Below are 23,407 nucleotides of genomic sequence, written 5' to 3' on the forward strand. Positions count from 1 at the left end.
TTGGCAGGAAGAATAGAGGAGCTGAATATTATATAGGTGGAGAAAGACTGCAGAAAGCTGCAGCACAGAGGGATTTGGGGGTCCTCGTTCATGAATCCCAAAAAGCTAACATACAAGTTCAGCAGGTAATAGGGAAGGCAAATGGAATGTTGGCTTTTATTTCAAAGGGAATGGAGTATAAAAATAGGGAACTCTTGCTAAAACTATACAAAGTACTAGTTAGACCACATCTAGAATACTGTGAACAGTTTTGGTCCCCTTATCGAAGGAAAAATATATTGGCATTGGAGGCGGTCCGGAGAAGGTTCACTAGGTTGATCCCAGAGATGGAGGGATTTTTTTATGAGGAGAGGTCAAGTAGGTTGGGCCTGTACTCACTGGATTTTAGAAGAATGAGAGGTGACCTTATTGAAACATATAAGATTCTTAGGGGGCTTGACAGGGTAGATGCTGAGAGGTTGTTTTCCCTTGTGGGAGAGTCTAGGACCAGAGGACATAATCTCAGACTAAGGGGTCGCCCATTTAAGACAGAGATGAGGAGGGATTTCTTCTCTCAGAGGGTAGTCAATCTGTGGAATTCTTTACTGCAGAGGGCTGTAGAGGCTGGGTCGTTAAGTATATTCAAGGTGGAGATAGACAGATTTTAATCAGTAAGAGAATCAAGGTTATGGGGAAAAGGCAGGAGAGTGGAGTTGAGGATTATCAGATCAGCCATGATCTCATTGAATGGTGGAGCAGACTCGATGGGCCAAATGGCCTACTTCTGCTCCCACATCTTATGGTCTTAAAGGATTTCATAAAATAAGTAACAATCAAAATTTCTACAAAAACATGGAACAGCAAATCTCTGCTGAAGTAACACAATGCTTATTCCATAGTAACTAGACTGCAAAATGTTCCATCTAGAGAAAAATCACTTGGTAGTAAATTCTTGCCTGCCAAACAAAAAATGTCCCCAACAGAATCCCACTCTATGCCTAAAGCACAGAATTCAAGAGACTACATTACCAAATGAAAACTGTAATGAATCTAAAAACATATCATGTACACAGGGGATTACCAAATAGACAAAGCAATTGCTTTTTTTACTTGATGTGTGTGAATTAAATTAGCAAATGTTTGATGAAGCATAACTGCACACGAGCTTGTTTCTCCAAATCAGGCCAGACAGCAACAAATAGAAATTGCACCCTTGTGGAAGAAGTCAAAAACAAAACCTTGAGGTCAAATAAAACACAAATGGTGTGTACCTTAACCATGACAATGACATATTTGTAATTATAAACACTTGAAAAGTTCACCACTTTCCTTAGAACCTCAAAGAAAGACTAAACAAACAATATGAATAACCTCTATAATTACGTTTCTGTACTTCTATAATAAACTACATGTTCAAGCAAGATTTTTTATATAAATGTTAAGTCCTGTTGAGACTACCTCTCAATGAATGCAAGTTTCTAATAATGTGGTTGGTGCTAGGTCTATGAAATGTGTCAGCTTCTATAAGAAATGTGAAAATTGACTGAGAGGGGTGTGTAATTGGTGAGAAAACCTTCATTATTTACAAAAACATCCCTGCATGGTAAAATTAATTCATAGAAGTTTATATAAACACTTAAGCGAATGTATAGTGATTAGGCATAATTATCCACTGATTATAATATCTCAATTATCAAGGAGAAAAAGAATGTTCTTATTATTGGAATGAATCATTTTGCTCTGTGTAATGAGTATGTGCGACTTATTGCTGCATAATTTGTATTGTAAATTTGGAGCCCAGGTAAAGTATTCTAAAGAAGTTTAAATCATGGTCTTTTCAGCATTTTCAGTGGAGTGAATGCACATGTTACATTCTGGTAGTAAAAAAATTCTACATGCCAGAGCATGTCATGAAATTGTGCATCATCAATCCATGACTTTCCATCAAAATGACAGTTTATGTACACTTCCCATATGCAGCATGAACACAAAAGTGGGCTTAGAACTTCCGCTTTTGGTGTATCCACTAATCTGGATGCAAATTGTGCCCAAAATTGCTTTAGTTTTGCGGAGTGTTTTCTCCAAGTTTCGGGTCAAATTTGTCTGCCTATCGCCAATCTGCCATAAATCAGCACAATCAAGCAGCGTTTTGGAATGTAAGCCAAAAAGAAATTGGCTTTAAAAAACATTCCTTCATATATTTAAGAATGGTAACTTGATGCAGTTTAATTATTACATCTGAAAATGGGTTTATCACAAAATTAAACATTTTAATCAGATGGTCTAGTCCACCGCCTGTGAGTAACTCTACTTTAAATAACTGAAAACTACTTAAAAATCTATACAGAACTGTTTGCTAGTTATGTTGCTGTACAGTAGTTAGTTTTTTTAGTAAATAAAATATATATCTAAAAGCATTGAAAATATGCCTATTAAGTGTCCTGTACTCAAAAGAACCAGCTTAATTTTTTACAACCTCCTTGAAAGCCTGCAAAGGAGTGCAGCTTGCAAGAACTCTCCAACAGTGCTTCATTTGAGCTGGTGGTGTAACTTTAGGATCTGCTTCAAGCACAATTTTTCTAAACAAGCGCAAAAGATCACAGATACAAGGAATTTGCAGTAAACGTGATTTGTGGTTAAAATTCCTCTTTTTTTTGCATTGCTTTCACCAATTTCAGGTGAGCTTCGTTGACAAAAAAAGTGTGAGTGAGTGGAACATCAGGCATAGAATTTTTACCAAAACCTGATCAGTATTCCATGATTATGAATAAAGCAGGTGGATACTTTTTATTTGTTCATGGGCTGTGGTGTCACTGGCAAGGCCAGCATTTATTGCCCATCCCTAATTGCCCTTATGTAATTTGTTATCTTGTATAAGGATAAGTGAAAGTTATTGTAACATAATGTTGCAATCATAACTTTCTCTACATTACAGGAGAAGCTGCCCACAAGCATCTGGAATGGTTTATGTTCTAAAGAACCACTTCAGCTGATTTTATCATTCAATTCACGTTCTGATCTCAGAGACATTTCATTATAAACAAAAACAATGCTAATGCAAAATTAGCTTCTTGGCCATATCAGCAAATATGTTACAATCAAATTACCTTCTCCTTTATCTGTTCTGGGGTCTTTTAAATTTGATTCCCAATAAATTGAACCTCACCCTCTACTTGGTATGTTTAACGCTAAAAGGGAGATTATCTTTAATGCATTTTTTGGAAGTTAGTTAGCATGGTGCACTAAATATCACACCAGGCTGCCTTATTCCTTCTGGGACAGATCACACTATTCCTACAAAATGTTACCATGGAAATGGGTAAAACTGCAGCAAAACCAGGAAAATATAGTGACTTCTTTCCTAATTGAGAGGTGCCAGGCATTACAAACATGTTCCTTCATCCCCATTTTCTTTTCTCTCACAAACACATAAGAGTTATTTTTCTACACTGGCAGGGGGTGGTGGGAGAATCCGGATGTGATAAATTCTTTAATATGTACAATAATATTGAAATAACTGCCATTAAAAGATCTTGAATTTTGAAAGAGACCCATTTGTAAAATTACCTGTTCCTGAAATATTTTTGCAAGAGGTGCACAGTCTGTGGACTTAATAAATCTGACAACTTCAGCCACTGACCATTCCAAGGGATTACTTTCCAGAACAAGTTTATCATCTTCATTTTGCCTGATTTCCTACAGTAAATACAAAAATAACACTGATTAATTATCACGCTTCAATGGAAAAAACGACATGGTGAGCAAAAGTATTGAGCTGAATTTACTTATATCCAAATATTTATTTATTCTTTTCAGGTTATATCTTGTCTTTTAGAAAACTAAAAGCACCAATGGAAAATAAGGGCACACCTATAGCTAATGTTTTCTTCAAAACTGACTCAAAATTATTAAAGATGTAATAATTTCGATGGGTATAACTGCACTGCTGAGTTATACAGTTACAGGAAGTCCCATCTTGCATCTGTTGTCTTTGCTGAATTTGCTAATCTCACTTGAGCACAGTTGCTGTTGAGATTGAAAAAGGGAGTAGAAATCACCCAGGCCATCTGCTCCTGATTAATATTTGGGGATTCCTACTCGGGAGTGCAGGCATCAGTGCACCTCAGGTGAGAACCGAGGGTCAAGCTCAGCTCTCCACCTTAATCATATTTGTATGCAATCTGTTAGATCAAGGAGTTAAGTAACAAAGTGCAGTGTGATGTATTAATAAAACAGAACTAATGAACAGTTTTAATTTGGCTTCTCAAGTGTTTGTAAAATAATTTTAATTCATGCATTTTTATATTTAATCTTTTGGAAACATAGAATTTTATTTTACAACTGCTACAATAAAACATTTATAGGAAGCTTTTTTCATGGCTAAGAGTTTGGATTTTCAGATTCTATTGAACACCATAATATTTTGGGGTACATTGGAGTATTAAAATGCATGAGATCAGTGATCTTTGCTGGATCTCTCCTCATAACTTGCATTTCCAGCAAGTGATATAAATAGTGCAGACACTTTCTGCCAAAAAAGAGGGTTAATTACAATATTCAAAAAAGCATAAGAATATAAGAAATAGGAACAGAAGTAGGCCTTTCAGACCTTTGAGCCTCCTCTGCCATTCAGTAAGATCATGGATGATCTTCTGCAGCAGCTCTACCTTCCTGCAATATCCACATAATCCTTTAATATCCAATAGTTCATCGGCCTCTGGGTAGAAATAAGAAATAGCAAGGGAACGAAGTCCCTGATGGGAGTAATCTATAGGTCCCCAAACAGTAGTTCAGCAGTAGGGCACAGTATAAACCCGGAAATACAGGGAGCATGTAAGAAAGACATGGCAATAATCATGGGTGATTTTAATATGCATATAGACTGGACTAATCAAATTAGCAAGGGTAGCCTCGAGGGAGAGTTCATAGAGTGTATTAGAGATTGTTTCTTGGAGCAATATGTTGTGGAACCAACCAGGGAGCAGGCTATTCTGGGTTTGGTTTTGTGTAATGAGATGGGATTAATTAATGGTCTCATAGTAAAGGATCCTCTAGGGAGGAGTGATCATAGCATGCTAGAATTTCAAGTTCAGTTTTAGAGCAAGAAACTTGAGTCCCACACTAGTGTTCTGGAGTTAAACAAAGGTAACTACATAGGCATGAGGGCGGATTTGGCCCAAGTGGACTGGGCGGGAAGACTACAGGAAAGTTGATGAACAGTGGAAGATATTTAAGGAGACATTCAATTCCTCCCAAGTAAAATATATTCAAAAGAGGAAGAAAGATGGCAAGAGGGAGAAAAAGCATCCATGGCTAAGCAAGGAAGTTAAAGATAATATTAAGGCAAAATCTAAGGCATACCAAATTGCAAAGGTCAGTAGCAGGCTGGAAGATTGGGAAACTTTTAAAGATCAACAAAGGGTTACAAAAAAAATAATAAAAAAAGCAAAGGTAAATTATGAAAAAACACTAGCGCAAACTGTAAAAAAAACTGATAGCAAAAGCTTCTACAAGTATACAAAAGGAAAGAGAGTAGCTAAAGTGAATGTTGGTCCCTTGGAGTATGAGACTGGAGAGTTAATAGTGGGGAATGCAGAAATGGCAGAGACGCTTAATCAATATTTTACCTCAGTTTTCACGGTGGAGGACACTAGTACCAACCCAATAGTAACAGGTTGTGCAGAGGGTATAAAGAAGGAGGAACTTAGAACAATCACCATCACTAGAGAAAAAGTACTGAGCAAACTATTGGGATTAAAGGGTGACAAGTCCCCAGGACCTGATGGCCTACATCCCAGGGTCTTAAAGGAAGTAGCAGCAGAGATAGTGGATGCATTGGCTATAATATTCCAAAATTCCCATGATTCTGTAAAGGTTCCAGTGGATTGGAAAAATGCTAATATAACGCCCTTATTCAAAAGGGGGTTGTAGGGAGGCAGAAAGTAGGATACTTTAGAGCAGTTAGTTTAACGTTGGTCATTGGGAAATTTTTGGAATCCATTTTTAAGGAAATAGCAATGGGGCATTTGGAAAGTCAAAATGCAATCCATCAGAGTCAGCATGGTTTTATGAAGCGTAAATCATGTTTGACTAATTTTCTAGAGTTCTTTGAAGATGTGACAAGCAAAGTGGATAATGGAGATCCTGTAGATGTAGTATATCTGGACTTCCAGAAGGCCTTTGATAGGGTGCCGCACAAAAGATTAATACACAAGCTGAGACCACATGGAGTTAGGGGTAATATATTAGCTTGGATAGAGGATTGGCTAACCAACAGAAAGCAGAGAGTCGGGATAAATGGGTCTTTTGCTGGATGGCAAGCTGTAACTAGCGGGGTGCTACAGGGTTCGGTCTTTGGGCCTCAACTATTTACAATCTATATTAATGACTTGGATTCAGGGATAGAAGGTACTATAGCTAAATTTGCATGACACCAATGGTGGGGCAGGCTCAAGGGGCTGAATTGCCTACTCCTGCTCGTAGTTCTTATGTTATGTTCTTATGCTCTGTCCTGAATATTCTCAACGACTAAGCATCTAGAGCACTCTGGAGTAAAAAATTTCAAACATTCACAACCTTTTAAGTGATGAAATTTCTATTCTCACTCCTAAATGGACGACCCTTATTCTGAGACCGTCTCCCCTAGTTCTACACTTCTCAGCCAGGGAAAACAGCATCTCGGCATCTACCCTGTCAAACACCTTAAGAATGTTATATGTTTCAATGAGATCACCTCTCGTTCTTATAATTCTGAGGAATATAAGCCCATTCTGCTCGATCTTACCTCAAAGGCCAATCCCCTCATCCCAGGAACCGGTCGAGTAAACCTTTGTTACACTCTAAGGCAATTATCCTCTTCCTTAGGCAAAACGACCAAAACCTCACACAGCATTCCACGTGTGACATCACTTGGGCTCAGGGTCAGAATTTCCCGGCTACTACGTAGGATCAATAGTCATTCATGAAAATGCTCGTGTCAAGAGTTGCTAGGCAGCAGTGAAATGTGGAAGCATTTAAAGTGATAGAGACAGAAAAATATTATTCTCTTTGAAGGATGTATTGAGGGCTTTTCTTTCATGTTTTGATGCTGCCACATTATGCCCAAGTCCGCAAATTGGGCACAATGGGTTTCCTTGCAGGAATCTGACATTTGTCTGTTTTGGAGAGGGAATGAAGAAGCAATGGAGGGTTGCCAGCTAGATGAGCTTGAACAACAGGAGTTTATTGCGATTCCACCATTACTGACCCACCCACAAGCACAGGCAGAGGCAAGCTTACCTAGATTTGTACAAAGAACTGTGTGTGGTTGACCTCTGGTTCACCATGAAGACAGCGAATTGTGCTGTATTCTGTAATCTGACCTACAGTCAAACTCAACTATAAGTATGACACCACCAAGGCTGTCAAGGTTACTTTAGCCCTTACCTGAAGGAATGCTACCTTGAAATGCCAAAGAGGGCAATACTTCCCACACCCACCTCATACAACACAATGCCCACTTTGTCAGCCTTTAAAAAGCAAGGTCAAATGCTGTGCACCTATTTGTTTGTTTCTGGAGTCCATTACATGCCTATACATTGAGTTTCCTTTCGTTGCATTTTGCTTGGTGTTTATTTGTTATTTCTTCACCTCTAGTCTTGGTAAAGGCTAACAGTGGGTTGAAATGTCTTTCAGAATTTTTGCCCCATTACTTGGTCAACAAGTTAATTTATGGCCCCCACCCCAACAAATCAGGTCTCTACCCAAAATCAAACCTGTGCTAGGAGCACCAATCTTGGAAAACTAGTGTCAATACTCTTTTGCCTGCATTTTGCATCTCTTTATGAGACACATAATTGGTAAACCTTTAAATAAATAAATATAGGCCAGGATTTTCATTGCTCGGACGGGCTCGGCAGGAGCAGGCAGGGTGGTCAGGAACCCGATCGCCACCCGTGATCGACTCCGCACCGCCATTTTACGCGAGCTGCCTCAGGGAGATTGAAGTGCTTTTTAAAAATAAATAAATAAAAACAAAAAAAATTTAATGAAATGTCCCCTCATGTGACTGTGTTGCATTAGACGGGACATGTTTTTATTTTTCAGAAAAATTTTTTATATAATCATTATTAGCTTTAGGAAACCTCATTCCGCTCGTGGATGAGGTTTCCTAAAAAATGTAAAGGCCTCTTTGCCTTATCGCCTGCCCGCCAACCATTAGGTTGGACGGGCAGCGTAACATTAATGTTAATTACCCGTTTAATGGCCTTAATAGGCCTATCAATTATCGGTGGGCGGCAGTCAACTCCGGCATGTGCCTGCCGAACGAAATATCGCGAGACAGCGCGATGACATTGGGACGCACGTCCGATGTCATTTCATGTTCCGGCATGTCGGGCTCGCCCCCGCACACCAAATGGAAAATTTTGCCCATTGATGTCAACCAAGCAAAGCTATGAACAGAAAAGGTGGCTGCATGAAAACGCCATTAAATGTAAGTTTTGGTGAAATCAGGCTGGGGGTAATTTTAACCCGCCCAGCAGAGAACTGATGGGATTCGATCAGCCGACCATTTTGCATCATAAACTATTTTATGTTTTTTTTTTCTTATCTTCATTTAATGTTTCAAACCTGAGCTGATCTCCCCGAGGCAGCACTTTGCCTCGGGGAGATCAGTGCGCTCTAATGTGTGCATGTGCAAAAGAGCGCATTCCCGGCTCGGGGAATTCTCCCCGCCCGCCGCCCGCACAGGGAGCGCATAGCGCTTCATGGTGGACATCATGCTGGACGGGCCTTAATTGGCCATCCCACGTAAAATGGTGGCAATCGGGAACACACCCGTCCATCCCCTCCGATGGGGGGAAATGTTGCCCTATGTGTTTCAATGAGATCACCTCTCATTCATCTAAACTCCAATGTTAGGCCCAACCTGCTCAACCTTTCCTCATAAGACAACCCCTTCAACCCAGGTATCAACCAATCGCTAACATTGCCTGACTTTGCTCCTGCCACAGCTCACCTGCTGCTGAAACCCTCATCCGATCTTTTGATACTTCTAGTCTTCACTATCAAAAAAATTCTTTACTGGCTTCCCATGGTCTACCCTCTGTAAACTTGAGGTCATCTAAAACTCTGCTGCCTATATTGTTAGAAAATAGAGATAGTTTAAGTAAGTTATATTTATGGATGTTGGGAATGAGTTCTAGCTTTAAAGTTTAAGCTTGATTTGTATTTTTGTATTTGTGTATTCAGAAAGTGTCAAGTTGAGTTTCAGTTTCACTTTAAAAGGTGCCTGAGTTTCTAATGAGTTTTACAACCCCAAGGAGAAGTTAAGCAAACAAGAGTAGAAAAAACTGTGCTGTTGACGAGCAACAGGGGTTCAGAGAGGCATGCCCCACCCACACACACATACAGAAAAACTAAAGGAACAGCAGTTCAGTTTGATGACAGCTGCCAAGTAGAAGCAACCTAGAAGGGACAGATAGCGAGTCCCAAGTAAAAGCTGGTTGAAAGTAGTTGCCAAAGAGAGACTGGTGCAAAAGCAATAGATAATCAGTCCCCAGCTAAAGAAGAAAGTCCTGAAATCCAGGGGAGTGCAACAGGAGAAAGTCCCAAGACGACCATCTAGTTAAAGGAAAGACAGGAACCTGGAAAAGGTCCTGTTAAGTGAAATTAAGAGTGAGAAGCATAGAAAGGCTCAAAGCTTCAAGGTTAAAGAGATAAAGGATTGGGAAAATTCAGAAGGTCCAAAGAGACAACTAAAGATCTATAACTCTTTGCTATGGGCACATGGAGCAGTGGTGTACTGTTGACAGCTGAATCAATGAGAGAGAGCGCGTGGAGGAAAGCTTGAATGCATGTCATGACCCAGGGAAGGGGAACATCAAAAGAAGAGTTCGAAGCCCTGGAAGTGAACCCTTGCAGAAGGGGTTTGAGAGAAAGCGACAGTTGGGAGAAGATTCCAAGGTGAGTTCTTGGACAGTGGAGATTGGAAACCCTCGTGTGAAAAATGGAGTGCAGTGAGACTGGTTGGCTCACGGAGTGACAAGTGTCTAGAAGTAGTTGATGAGAGATCCATAGCATTTGGTTCAGGTGGCATCTGTCACTTGGTTTCAGAGTGCTGTTCTGACGACAGGTCACCTATTGGTTTACGTGGGCTTTGTACTTACTGTAAGTGTATAAGATAACTTTTGTAACTTGTGTATATACCTGTAAAGGTATAGCTGTGGGTGAAGGAGTATTGTAGCATAGCTCATCTTTTCTTGTTGAATAAATGTTTTATTCTTTTGTTAGAAGTTCATCAGCTGACTTCAGTGACTCTGTTCAGTAGCTACTCTCCACGTACCTAAACAAAGTTAGGATCTACCAAGCTGGGTTCCACCCTGTGATCAGGCTTATTCAGTTGTAACATTAGCTGGGATCATAACAGTATTCAAACTTGTGCCAAAACCCTTTCAATCACCCCCCCCCACCCCCTCCACCACCCCCCTGTGCATTGGCTCCTGGTTAAGCAATGCCTCAATTTCAAGAGGTTACAGACCTGAAATGTTAACTCTGTTCCTCTCTCTACACAGATGCTACCTAACCTGTTGAATTTTTTCCAGAATTTTCTGTTTTGCCTCAATTTGAATATTCTCTTCCTTTGTTTTCAAGCCTCTCCATAAGCTTGACTTTCCCTATACCTGTAATCTTGTCCAGCTACACAACCTTCCAAGGTATTTGCATTCCTCCAGCACTGGTTCATCCACAATTTTCATTACTCTGCCATAGGCAGCTGTGCCTTCTGCTGCCGAGGCCTTAAACACTAGCATTCCATCCCTTAACCTCTCTATACTTCACTTTCTTCCTATTAAGATGCTCCTTAAAACTCATCCCTTTGACCAAGCTTTTGGTTATATGCCCTAATATCTCATATGGCTCAGTGTCAAATTTTGTTCTATAAGGCTCCTGTGAAGCAGCTTAGAAAGTTTTACTATGATAAAGGTACTATATAAATACAAGCTGTTATTGAATTAGATATAAATTCAACATGAAAACTCAAAACAACCATTTAAGAACACATCTTACAATTTACCTTTGGTGCTGAGCATTTGAGAGAATCATACTTGTCATCCTCAGAAAGTGATAAGGTTCGCACCCTTCTTTTTCGCTTTGCCCTGTCTACTATGTGAGGCCGGGGTAGTTCTGAAGCTGATCTCAGTCTTCTTAATCGTTTTGGTTTAACATCAGGCATCTCAGATGATGTGTCTGTTTGATCATCACGTTGCTCAGAGCTTGTTCCATCGCTTCCTGTTTCATCATCTATAATATCTTGGCCATCGTCTTTTTCTTCTCCATTTTCCTGTAGTTCATTTGGGATAAATACAAAATATGAAATTTGAAAATACGAATAAAAAGTCAGATGTTGTTGTATTTGCCAAGGCTTAGAACCAGTAATTATTCTTTGCTTTCAGACTTAAACCCAGCATAAGAGACAAGAAATATAGACATATTGATGTTTATCCTCCTTTAAAACATTTGTTCCAGTCTCATGTGCCCCCACCATCACCCTTCCCCTATTCCCATACATCTTTAGCCCCTTTATTGTCAACCGTTGATTTAAATCCTTAAATGTTGATATAGTGAATTCACAACTCTTCCACAGTCTCACAACCCTCTATGTAAAAATGCTTCCCTTGCCCTCTCTGTCCTAAATATCTCACATTTATATAGTTGTACAACTTTATATGCATTAATAGAAAACTTAACAACCCTACATAACAAGCAAATGCTAATCATGCCAACCTTTTGTGGTTAGTGCAGTTACCACATTCAGTCAGCAACTTAAAAATGCAGTTGCCTCTGTAAATAAAATGCATCTGATACCTGTGGAGCATAGTCCACTGAAGTGGATGAGCGCTTTTTCTTTTGGACAAAACAGGACCTGCGCTTTTTCCTGCGTCTTGCAGGTTTTTTACTGTTGTTTTCAATGCCGACATGTCCAACAGGAGGTCTGATGATTTTCTTCTTTTTTCCATAGTAATAAGCTGGGACAAAAAAATAAATGAAAGGTACCCAATAAGTGAATGTACATGAAATCACCACTTTCCTATTATTATTGAAAAGAAGATCAAACAATTCATATCTATCATGCTGGATAAGCTTGATCTACAGATTTTTTTACTTTTATTCCTCTTCATCTTAATTTGTACAAAAATTGGTCAGGTCAGTGATGAATTGGTGATCCTATTACTATTGCTGTTTCACATTATGAACTTGACACATTGATTTGCAAGACACTTCAAATGACAATATCCCTTAAGAAAATTTTAGGCCACTCTATGCCTTCCACTAGTATACAATTCACCATTAATTTATTTTCAGAATAATATATATTATATAGTTCAAATATTTATTAAAGCTGCAAGGTGCACATTAACATGAAAAACATGTTATTTCCTATTCTACATTTGAATAGCAACCAATAAACATAGCACCAGCAACTGTACAAAATAATTAAGTAGTACACCAATATTAATCCAAAGAAGCTGTATTCAGAAACAAGGATAATAGCTGTAAATCAGGAGGTGGAAGGAAGAGAGGAACCTGGTGAAATTACAATCACTAGGGAAGCATTACTGAGCAAACTAATGAAGCTGTGAGCTGACAATTCTCCGGTCCTGATGGATTTTATCCCAGGGTCTTAGAAGAGGTGGCTAATGAGGTAGTAGATGTAGTGTTAATTTTCCAAAATTCCCTAGATTCTAGAAGGGTTCCATCAGACTAGAAAGTAGCAAATATAACCCCTCTATTCAAGAAGGGAGGGAGGCAAAAAACAGGAAACTATAGGCCAGTTAGCTTGACGTCTATCGTGGGGAAGTTGTTAGAATTGATCATTAAGGAAGTTATAACTTGGCACTTAGAAAAACTCAAGGTAATCAGGAAGAGTCAGCATGGTTTTGTAAAAGGGTAATCATGTTTAACCAATTTATTGGCGTTATTTGAAGGAGTAACATGCGTTGTGGATAAAGAGAAGCCTCTAGACGTACTGTACTTGAATTTCCAGAAGGCATTTGATAAGGTGCCACATTAAAGGTTATTGCGGAAAATAAAAGCTCATGGTGTAGGGGGTAATATATTAGCCTGGATAGAAGGTTGGCTGTCTGGCGGAAAACAGAGTATACATAAATTGGGTCTTTTTCTGATTGGCAGGATGTGACGAGTGGAGTCCCGCAGGAGTCTGGAGCCTCAACTCTTTACAATTTGCATCAATGGCTTAAAGGGGGGGAACGAAGGCATGGTAGCTAACTATGCAGATGACATACAGGTAGGTAGGAAAGTAGGTTGTGAAGAGGACATAGAGGTTGCAGACGGACATAGATAGGTTGAGTGAGTGGGCAAAAATCTGGCAGATGGAGTATAATGTGCGATAATGTGAAGTTGTTCACTTTGGCAGGTAGAATAAAAAGCAGAGAAACGTTAACTGTATTCCTCTTCGCAGATGCTGTCAGACCTGCTGAGTTTTTCCAGGTATTTTTATTTTTGTTTTGGATTTCCAGCATCCGCAGTTTTTTGCTTTTATAAAAAGCAGAGTGTTACTTAACCGGAGAACGACTACAGAATTGAACATAAAAGTAAGGGTGTTAATGCTTCAGTTATTCAAGGCATTGGTGAGACCATATCTTGAATCCTGTGTGCAATTTTGGTCTCCTTATTCAAGGAAGGATGTAAATGTGTTGGAGGCGGTTTATTAGATTGATACCTGGAATGAGCAGGCTGTCTTATGAGGAAAGGTTAGACAATTTGGGCTTGTTTCCACTGGAGTTTAAAAGATCGAGGGGTGACTTGATTGAAGGATATAAGATTCTGAACTGTATTGACAAGGTGGAAGTGGAAAAGGAAAAGGTGTTTCCTCTTGTGGATGATTCCGGAACTACTGGGCACTGTTTTAAAATTAGAAGTTGCTCTTTTAGGACAGAGATGAGGAGAAATTTTTTTCTCAGGGGGTTGTGCAACTTTGGAACTCCCGGCCTCAGAAGGTGATGGAGGCGGGTTGAATTGAATATTTTTAAGGCGCAGGTAGATAGATTCTTGTTCGTCAAGGGAATCAAAGGTTATTGTGGAGGTAGATGGGAACGTAGAATTTGAAACACAAACAGATCAGTCATGATCTCATTGAATGGCGAGGCAGGCTCGAGGGGCCGAATGGTCTACTTCTGCTCCTATTTCGAATATCTGTATGTTCGTAACAGTTGAACGAGGAAGGTGAAAAAGCAAATTGTTCCCAAAACACTCTTAATGCTTCTCTGTAATCAACTTCAAGATGTACAGAACACCCTGTACTAATTTCCTCTACTTCTTTCCAATTCTTGCCTTACTTCAAAGTCCTAGATAATAGAAAGAACTTAGTGGCCCAAGAGGATACAAATTACGTTTCAATAAGGCTAAAAGCCTTGATTCAAAGCTCTGTTAGCATGAAAAGTTTTGTAGAAAATTATTTTATGAGCCCAGCAGAGAGGCCTTCATATTTTTGATTGGGGCATCGAAAGATTCAAAACAAATAATGCTTGCATTTATTACCATGTGCAAAGAAGCCATTTACTTTCAACAAAATCTGACATAAAACATAATAGCTTGCTCTTTCCAACTCATGGACTAAGACTGCTTAGTCATAATATATGATTGTAATATTTACCTAGTTATAATACTTACTGTATTTCGTTTTTGTGTGAACAGAGCAATTCTCAGGGCATTTGTCAGTAACCATGAGTGGTCCAAACAAGTTTGGGCAGCATTCTAACTTCATGCAAGTCCTTCTGCAAAAATCTGCAACCCGATCTGCTGTCCTTACAATTTTCATAATTGCCCTGTATGTTTTCCCTTTGTACCTTAGAATAAATGATAAAAAATAATCCACTTGAAACAATGTACTCGTTATTTAAAACAAACATGAAGGCCTGATTTGTACTCAGCTTGATTTATTTATTGCATTATTGTTTAACGCTTACATTGCTTAAAAACAGCCACCTGATTTTACTTAATTCACTTGAAGTGAACAACCTATCTAGTTTTTTGGTACTCAATTTTGACTAAAGGTACAAAGTGTGATCAGAAACTTTAATGCCTTTTGTGATAAACATTTATTGAGCTCCACTAACTTAGTGAATTTTTCCAAAGGGCAGCTGAGCTGTACAGACCCAAATGGTCCCACATTTGCAGTCTCAGTCTGTACAGAATTAGAAAGCCTCAGTCAGAGCAGCAGCAGGGGAGCTACACTTGTCTTCACAGCTCCTAGATTAGCAAAAGGAGAATGAATCAGAGTTCCGGCTCTCAATGGCTATCCAGCGATCCTACGATGAACTGTTAATTGAAAAGTGCCCATTTAGCTAGACTACAATGAAAGACTTTTTCTCAAAAATGTCTTTTTTTGAAGGTTAAAACAAACCTTCTATTACACCAGACTAATAATAATGTAAAAACAATCCTGCAAATAAAATATCACCACAAAGTATCTTTCTAAGAGAAACAATTTTATTTTTTAAAATAAATTAAGGATGTTTCCATTCATATTCATATATGTAACAGATTAACATGTTCCTTCAACTTGAAACATGCTATTCTTTGCAGTTATATCTTTCCATTTAAAGATCAAAATATTATTGATTCTGGATTTTGCATTCAGATGTTCAACATCTTTATAAATGGACAGTCTTCAGCTGTTTCACATTTCTGTGGCCTTGGATTTGCAAATACTATTCAAATAATATATTCAACAGAACAAAACACATTTGCCACACATGCACATTATCATTCAGTTGATCAAATGTAATAATTTGCTTCAGACATGAACAATGTACTGGAACAACAGCTCTTTATGTCAGTGAAAAGAGTACTAAAGAAATTAGTACCACCAAGCTGAAAGCTAAAACAGGCATTTTTATCAATATTAAAACAAACTTGTCAGTGGTAAAGAAATCTTAATGTTTCTTGCTAACATTATAGGCAGCAACAGCTTGGATCGATAGAGAACTTTCAACATAGAAAAGCTATCCAAAGCACTTCACAGCTGTGCATGGTAATAATGGATGCTGATCCAAATTAGGAGATACAGCAAAGGAATGGCAAAACCTAGGTCAAACTGAATTTTAAGGTGGGGTCTTAGAGAAGGAGGGGAAAGACAGAAAGCAGAGGCATTTAGGCAGTGAATTTAAGAGTATAAGCCCTACACAGTTAACATGACCACCAATGGTTTGGTGATGAAAGAATGGGATACAGAACAGTCCAGAGGCCAAAGAAGGGGGCATTTGGATAGATGACTAAAAACTTGATCAGCAATAGGTTTAAGGAGAGTCTGAAGGCAGGAGGGGTGGAGAGATATGTGGAAGAAATTCCAAAGCTTAGGGCCTCGTCAGTTGAAGGTTTCATGCCAATAGTGGGGTGAAGAAAATAAGAGGTAGACAAGCAACCAGAGTTAGGAGAACATATAGAGTTCTTGGAAGGCTGTAGTGCTGAAACAAATCACAGAGATATGTGGGGAGAATTTTTCCGATGGCGGGCAGGCTGGGCGGGAGGTGTGGAGCCGATAACCTCCCACAATCGGCTGCGCGCCACCATTTTACAGGTGTGGGCCAAATAAGGTCCACCCAGTGTGACGTGCAGTTGGTATATCTGTGCGGGCAGGGGGAGGAGGGAGAGTCGGGGCACGGAGCTGCCTCAGGAGATCGAATGGGTTACAAAATTTGTTAATAAATAAAGTGAAAATTTATTTAAACATGACCACTGTCACATGAGCTGGGACATGTTTGTGAAGTTAGGAAAATTTATCTGTTCATTTTATTAAAGCTTCAGGAAACCTCATCCCGCCCGTGGATGAGGTTTCCTGAAAAACGTGAAGGCCGCTTGGGCTCTTTGCCTGCCTGTCAACCTTAAGGTTGGACGGGCAGCACTGTTAACGAGTTTAATTACTTTTTAAATGGCCTTAAAAGGCTGTCAACAGTTCGGCGGGCACGCAGCCACCTCTGGCACACGCCCGCCAAATGAAACATCGAAATGACGCGCGATGATGTCTGGACACACACCCGATATCATCACGCATCATTTTACGTGTCGGGCCCCCTGCACGCCAACAGCAATATTCTGCCTATTGGGGAGGGGAGGCCATGAACATAAGAATGAAATGTTTATTTTAAATCAGAGGTGTTAGGAGACCGGTGCTAACGTAGGCCAGTGAGCACAGGGCTGATCGATGAACGGGACTTAGGACTTGGCATTTAATATGAGGTCTGATCACAAAATAAAGGATTGCAATGTACTCAACTGCACATTTGGTGCAATTCAGTGAATCCATATAACATTGAATGGAAATCACTAGCTCAGTGTGTTTAAAGAGAAGCACAAGTCATAGAATCACAGAATAGTTACAGCACAGGAGGCCAATTGACTGCCATGTCCATACGAGCTCTCTGCAAGAGCAACTCACCTAGTCCAATTCCCCTGCCTTTCCCCTGTAGTCCTGCTAATTTTCTTTCAGATAATTGTCCAATTCTCGTTTGAAAACCAGCACAAAATAATAATAAAGTGAAATAAAAACAAAGTACAACATCGATAAGCCTGAAGAATATGGAACCAGCAACAGTTTATTGTTAATCTTAATTCTATCGCTCTTATTTCCAGTATTGCCATAACTCCATGCAGCCGTGCACACTTCGCTGGACGTAAAACTTTAATTTCACATCATCATCATTATAATTGTGTTAAAAAGGAACAGTCTATAATTTGAGGTGATATTCTAAGTTTGGCTCTTGTAGTTGCATGTAGTTCAGGTTTTAGGGTAGCTCCAATAGGGCATCACATCACCTCCCCAGTAGTGTATTACACTGTCATGGACCAGAAATATGGATACCAATTATGGGAACAGACACAGCTGTGATGTGAACTTCCTGACAGTGATTCATATGATTAATGGCCAAATTGGTGAAGTATTGGGGGCAATGTCAATTGGTATTTTGGTTTGAAAGGAAAAACACACTTGTGACATCATATTATTGCATCTCCCAATGGAAAAAAAAGAGGCAACTGCCGCTTGTGGAACCATTCAGGATTTGGCATCTTCGGAAGAGATGGCGAGAGCAAAAATTCAAATATATAACCAACATCCACAAGAAGTTCAAACAGCTCATATAGTAATTAAAACTACACCATAAATTAACAAAGAGCATTAACATGAGTATGCACCTTCAGATTTGAACATAAGCAGCCTTAGCAATGTTAAATTTAAAGAAGCAAAATGTTTTAAAATATTCCTTTGGGTCACTAGACGGCACCTAGCTCCACCTAACCATCATCTCCCTCTCCACCCCTCGACTGCCTCTAAGTTGCCAAATTACCTATCTGACATCCAGTGCTGATGGTTTGCTACTTCCTCCAATTAAACATTGGGTAAACCAAAGTTATTTGTCTTTAGCTCCAATAATACTCAGTTCCCTCGCTACCAGTTTTATTCTCCTCCCTGACCAGCATCTCAGACTGAACAGGATGTTGATAACCTCAGTGTCCTATCTGATCCTGAGCTGAGCTTCTGAACTCATGTGCTCTCCATCACAAAGACCACCTACTTCCACATCTATAACATTAATTTATCTGCAGATAACCCTTCTCTAGCTTTTTTTTTTACCTCCAGACTCGGCTGTTCCAATTCTCTCCCAACTGCCTTCCCATCTTCTACCATCCATGAGCTTGACAAAAAATGGCCCCTATCCCCAAACTTGCATACACTCATTTTCAGCTTCCCTTCTGTTGGTGTCTTTTAATGCTCTCAACTGTTCTCATACAGACCTCTTGCTACTGTAACTCAGGATTTTTTTTACTGTTATGTTGAAGGCTGTTAGCAGCACCCACCAGAGATCCGGGATCATCCTGAGACCCCATGCCAAAGGTGAGTGAGAGTGAGATGGGATCACAGGGGTGGGAGTCGCAGGAGGGGAGGGGGGGTCAGAGGCAGGGGGTGGCTTTCAGCTACCACCCCTTTGCCCCACACCCACCCTGGTCCCTTAATTTGGTACAGAATATCCGATAGTGAGGGATTCCCCTAGGGAGGACACTGGCAAACCCGACAGATTTTGCTACATGGCTTTTTGAGAGAGAGTGGGAAAGTCATGTGTCCTCTATTTAATCCATGAACCACCACTAAATTGCAGCGGGTTCAGGGATAATGGCTGTCAACTGGCTCATTAATGAGCCTAATTGACAACCTGCTACCAGTGGCAGGGAGTCCCACGTCAGCCCCTTCATCCCTCCCTTTTAATTGGGGGAGGCTTTGACACTGCCATGAGACTGACGTGCGTCCTCTCCCATGATTAAGTAGGCCCCACTGTCATGTTTCCCACCATGATGGGCTGGATTAAATCCAGGCCTAGGCTGTGCATTCATGTATAAGCATCTTAATATCAATTTACTTCCATGGAACAGAAGACATTCTACGCACAACATGGAAATTATTGACACGCAACTGAAAGATCACAATCTGGCCTTGTGGAGTAACTTGTTTATTTTAGAGATAAAATACTCATGCCACGCCTTCAAAGCACTTGACGCAAGCACTTCTGGAAGGAGACTAGTATATCTCCTAATGACTTGCTTAAAAGTAGTATATGCTGAGGGTTCTGGAGCAGAGAGAGAGAAAGGCTGGGCAGGCACCATTTAACAACATTATTAATTTAAGAAAGTTGTAATAGTTCTAGAAACTATCTACTTTTTAAAATGATCACTTTACATCTGTTAACTTTTTACTTCTTCACACTTTATTTAGACGCTACAAATTAACTTAATTAGTCAATGTATTTGCTGCATCAAAACAATAAAAAAGCTCAATTATTTGGGCTTTTAGTCTTTTACATGTTAATTATGCTTTTATGTACAAAAGGCTCTCAAATTAATTGCCTACAGTACCTCAATACAGATATTAACATACACTTCACAGATAGAAAGTAATTAATTAATTTTTTTTGGAACAAGTCAAGAACTTTGTTTCAAACAGGTACCTCATAAAAACATAAAACCTAATATTGTATTTGGTATCCTCCCGGCAATTAATTCCACGCATACACACTGTACAATCAATAAAAAAAACAGTTTCAAGAACAAACATGATGTTATAGGTGTGCTAAGCCTGACAGTACAATCTAAAATTGACCCAGCAGGATTCTGTTTCACACAAAAGCTAATAGTGCATGGATAAACTCAAATGAAGCATGTTCACAATGCATACCAATATCTGGGTATTAAAAAAAACTAATTTGTTTAACTTAAATCAGACAACCTACTGGGAAACGGTGGTGTAATGGTAATGTCACTGGACTAGTAATCCAGGGGCCCAAGATAATGCTCTGGGGATGTGGGTTCAAATCCCACCACAGCAGCTGGTAGAGTTTAAATTCAACTAACAAAAGCCTGGAATTGAAAAACTAGTCTCAGTTATGGTGACCATGAAACTATTCATTGATTATTGTAAAAACCCATCTAGTTCACTAGTGCCCTTTAGGGAAGAAAATCTGCTGAGCTTACCTGGTCTAGCCTACATGTGACTCCAAACCCACAGCAATGTGGTTGACTCTCAGCTGCTCTCTGAAGTGGCCTAATGGCCACTCAGTTCAAGGGCAATAACAAATGCTGGCCTTGCCTAGGACACCCCCAATCCATGACAGAAAAAGTTAGTAATGCAGTCTCAAAGAATTGTTTCTTAGAAAAATTGGGAATCTTTAAGAAAATGTATAAATTATATACAAGATTTTTTTTTCAGTGAATTTCATGTTTTAATGTCTGAAACCCTTGAGCTTCATTCTTCTGTCTGCTAGGTTTAGACAGGCGTTAACTCATCGACAGTAATCAGGTTAACATCTCTCAACTAATAACACACAGAGGAATGTCGGATAAGAATGTTAAGTGCTAATTAAGTGACCTGAAATATTAACTCTGTTTATCTCCACCAATGCTGACTGACCAACTGAGTATTTCCAACATGTTTTTGCTTTTATTTCAGATTTCCAGCATCTGCAGTATTTTGCTTTTGTGTTAAGTGCTGATATGCAGCCATGGAAATTTTTTTTAGTTAATTTCCTTTGTTATCCAAGTGTTTATTTATTTCAAGAAACAAAGCTTTCAGCAATGCATCATTCACATCCAAGCGAAAAAATATTTTTTCCTCATCTTAAAATCATATGAATGCAAGATAACATTCTTTCAATAGAAAATTATTCAAAATGTAAGAAGGTAGCTATTATTTTAGAACAGCTGCCTTCTTGAACTACTGCAGTCAATGCGGTGCAGGTGCATCCACAGTGCTGTTAGGAAGGGAGTTCCAGGATTTTGACCCAGCGACAGTGAAAGAACAGTGATATATTTCCAAATCAGGATGGTGAGTGACTTGGAGGGGAACTTCCAGGTGAAGGTGTTCCCATCTTTCTGCTGCCCTTGTCCTTCTAGATAGTAGTGGTCAGCAGTGTGGGTGTACCTACACCACATGGACTGCAGTGGTTCAAGGCAGCAGCTCACCACTGCCTTCTCGAGGGCAACTAGGGATGGACAATAAATGCTGGCCCAGCCAGCGATGCCCAAATCCTGTGAATGAATAAAGAAAAAATAAGGCTAGTCCGGTTCAGTTTCTGGTCAATGGTAAGCCCCAGGATGTTGATAGTGGGGGGGGGGTTCAGTTATGGTAATGCCATTGAATGTCAAGGGGCGATGGTTAGATTTTTGTCTTGTTGGAGATGGTCATTGCCTGACACAAATTTGTGTGGCACAAATGTTACTTGTTACTTGTCGGCCAAGCCTGGGTATTGTCCAGGTCTTGCTGCATTTGGACCTGGACTGCTTCAGTATCTGAGGAGTTGCGAATGGTGCTGAACATTGTGCAATCACCAGTGAACATCTCTACTTCTGATCTTATGATGGAAGGAAGGTCATTGATGAAGTAGCTGTAGTTGGTTGGGCCGAGGATGCTACCCTGAGGAAATCCTGTAGTGAGGTACTGGAGCTGAGATGACTGACTTCCAACAACCACAACAATCTTCTTTTGTGATAGGTATGACTCCAACCAGTGGAGAGTTTTCTCCGATTACCACTACCTCCAGTTTTGCTAGGGCTCCTTGATGCCACACTCGGTCAAATGCGGCCTTGATGTCAAGGGCAGTCACTCTCACCTCACCTCTGGCGGAACCCAAACTTGGCGTCAGTGAACAGGCTATTGCTAAGCAAGTACCGCTTGATAATACTGTTAATGATCCCTTCCATTTACTGATTATCGAGAGTAGACTGATGGGGCGGTAAATGGCTGGGTTGGATTTGTCCTGCTTTTTATGCACAGGACACACCTGGGCAATTTTCCACATAGCTGGGTAGATGCCAGTGTTGTAGCTGTATTGGAACAGTTTGGCTAGAGGTGTCGCAAGTTCTGGAACACAAGTCTTCAGTACTATTGCTGGAATATTGTCAGGGCCAATAGCCTTTGCACTATTCAGTGCCTTCAGCCGTTCCTTGAGATCAGTGGAGTGAATTGAATTGGCTGAAGACTGGCATCTGTGATGCTGGGGACCTCCAGAGGAGGCCGAGATGGATCATCCAATCGGCACTTCTGGGTGAAGATTGTAGCAAATGCCTTATCTTTTGCACTGATGTGCTGGGCTCCCCCATCATTGAGGATGGGGATATTTGTGGAGCTGCCTCCTCCAGTGAGTTGTTTAATTGTCCACCACCGTTCACGGCTGGATGTGGCAGGACTGCAGAGCTTAGATCTGATCTGTTGGTTGTGGAATCGCTTAGCCCTGTTTATCACTTGCTGCACATGCTGTTTGGCACGCAAGTAGTCCTGTGTTATAGCTTCACCAGGTTGACACCTCATTTTTAGGCATGCCTGGTGCTGCTCCTAGCATGTCCTCCTGCACTCTTCATTGAATTAGGGTTGATCCCCTGGCTTGATGGTAATGGTAATTGATGGTAATCCCCCACTCTAGTGGGGGATATGCTTGGCAATGAGGTTACAGATTTTGTTCCAGTACAATTCTGCTGCTGCTGATGGTCCACAGCAGCTCATGGATACCCAGTCTTGAGTTGCTAGATCTGTTCCAAATCTCTCCCATGTAGCACGGTGGTAGTGCCACACAACACGATGGAGGGTATCCTCAATGTAAAGGCGGGACTTTGTCTCCACAACGACTGGTGGTCATTCCTACCGATACTCCTACCTGATGCATCTGCGGCAGGCAGGTTGGTGAGCATCAATATGTTCTTCCCTCTGTTGGTTCTGTCACCACCTGCCGCAGACCCAGTCTAGCAGTTATGTCCTTTAGGACTCGGCCAGCTTGGTCAGTAAGGTTGTTACCGAGCCACTCTTGGTGATGGACATTGAAGTTCCCCCTTGCTGCCCTCAGTGTTTCCTCTAAGTGGTGTTCAACATGGAGGAGCACTGATTCATTAG

The 23,407-nt window shown here is 40.2% G+C and overlaps 1 protein-coding gene across 3 annotated transcripts in view; it reads right to left on the reverse strand.

Moving 5' to 3' along the window:
• The window catches only part of sfmbt2 (Scm like with four mbt domains 2), a 197,387-nt gene that overhangs the window by 20,283 nt on the left and 153,697 nt on the right, over positions 1 to 23,407 (reverse strand). For all 3 annotated transcript variants that reach the window (XM_078552971.1, XM_078552973.1, XM_078552972.1), the window contains 4 exons: positions 14,650 to 14,825; positions 11,824 to 11,984; positions 11,033 to 11,299; positions 3,547 to 3,675 (listed from right to left, as the gene is read on the reverse strand). In XM_078552971.1, the coding sequence (XP_078409097.1) occupies positions 3,547 to 3,675; positions 11,033 to 11,299; positions 11,824 to 11,984; positions 14,650 to 14,825 (733 nt within the window). The remainder of the gene's footprint in view (positions 1 to 3,546; positions 3,676 to 11,032; positions 11,300 to 11,823; positions 11,985 to 14,649; positions 14,826 to 23,407) is intronic.

Source organism: Cetorhinus maximus, chromosome 12 (assembly GCF_964194155.1).
Source record: "Cetorhinus maximus chromosome 12, sCetMax3.hap1.1, whole genome shotgun sequence".
Classification (NCBI taxonomy): domain Eukaryota; kingdom Metazoa; phylum Chordata; class Chondrichthyes; order Lamniformes; family Cetorhinidae; genus Cetorhinus; species Cetorhinus maximus.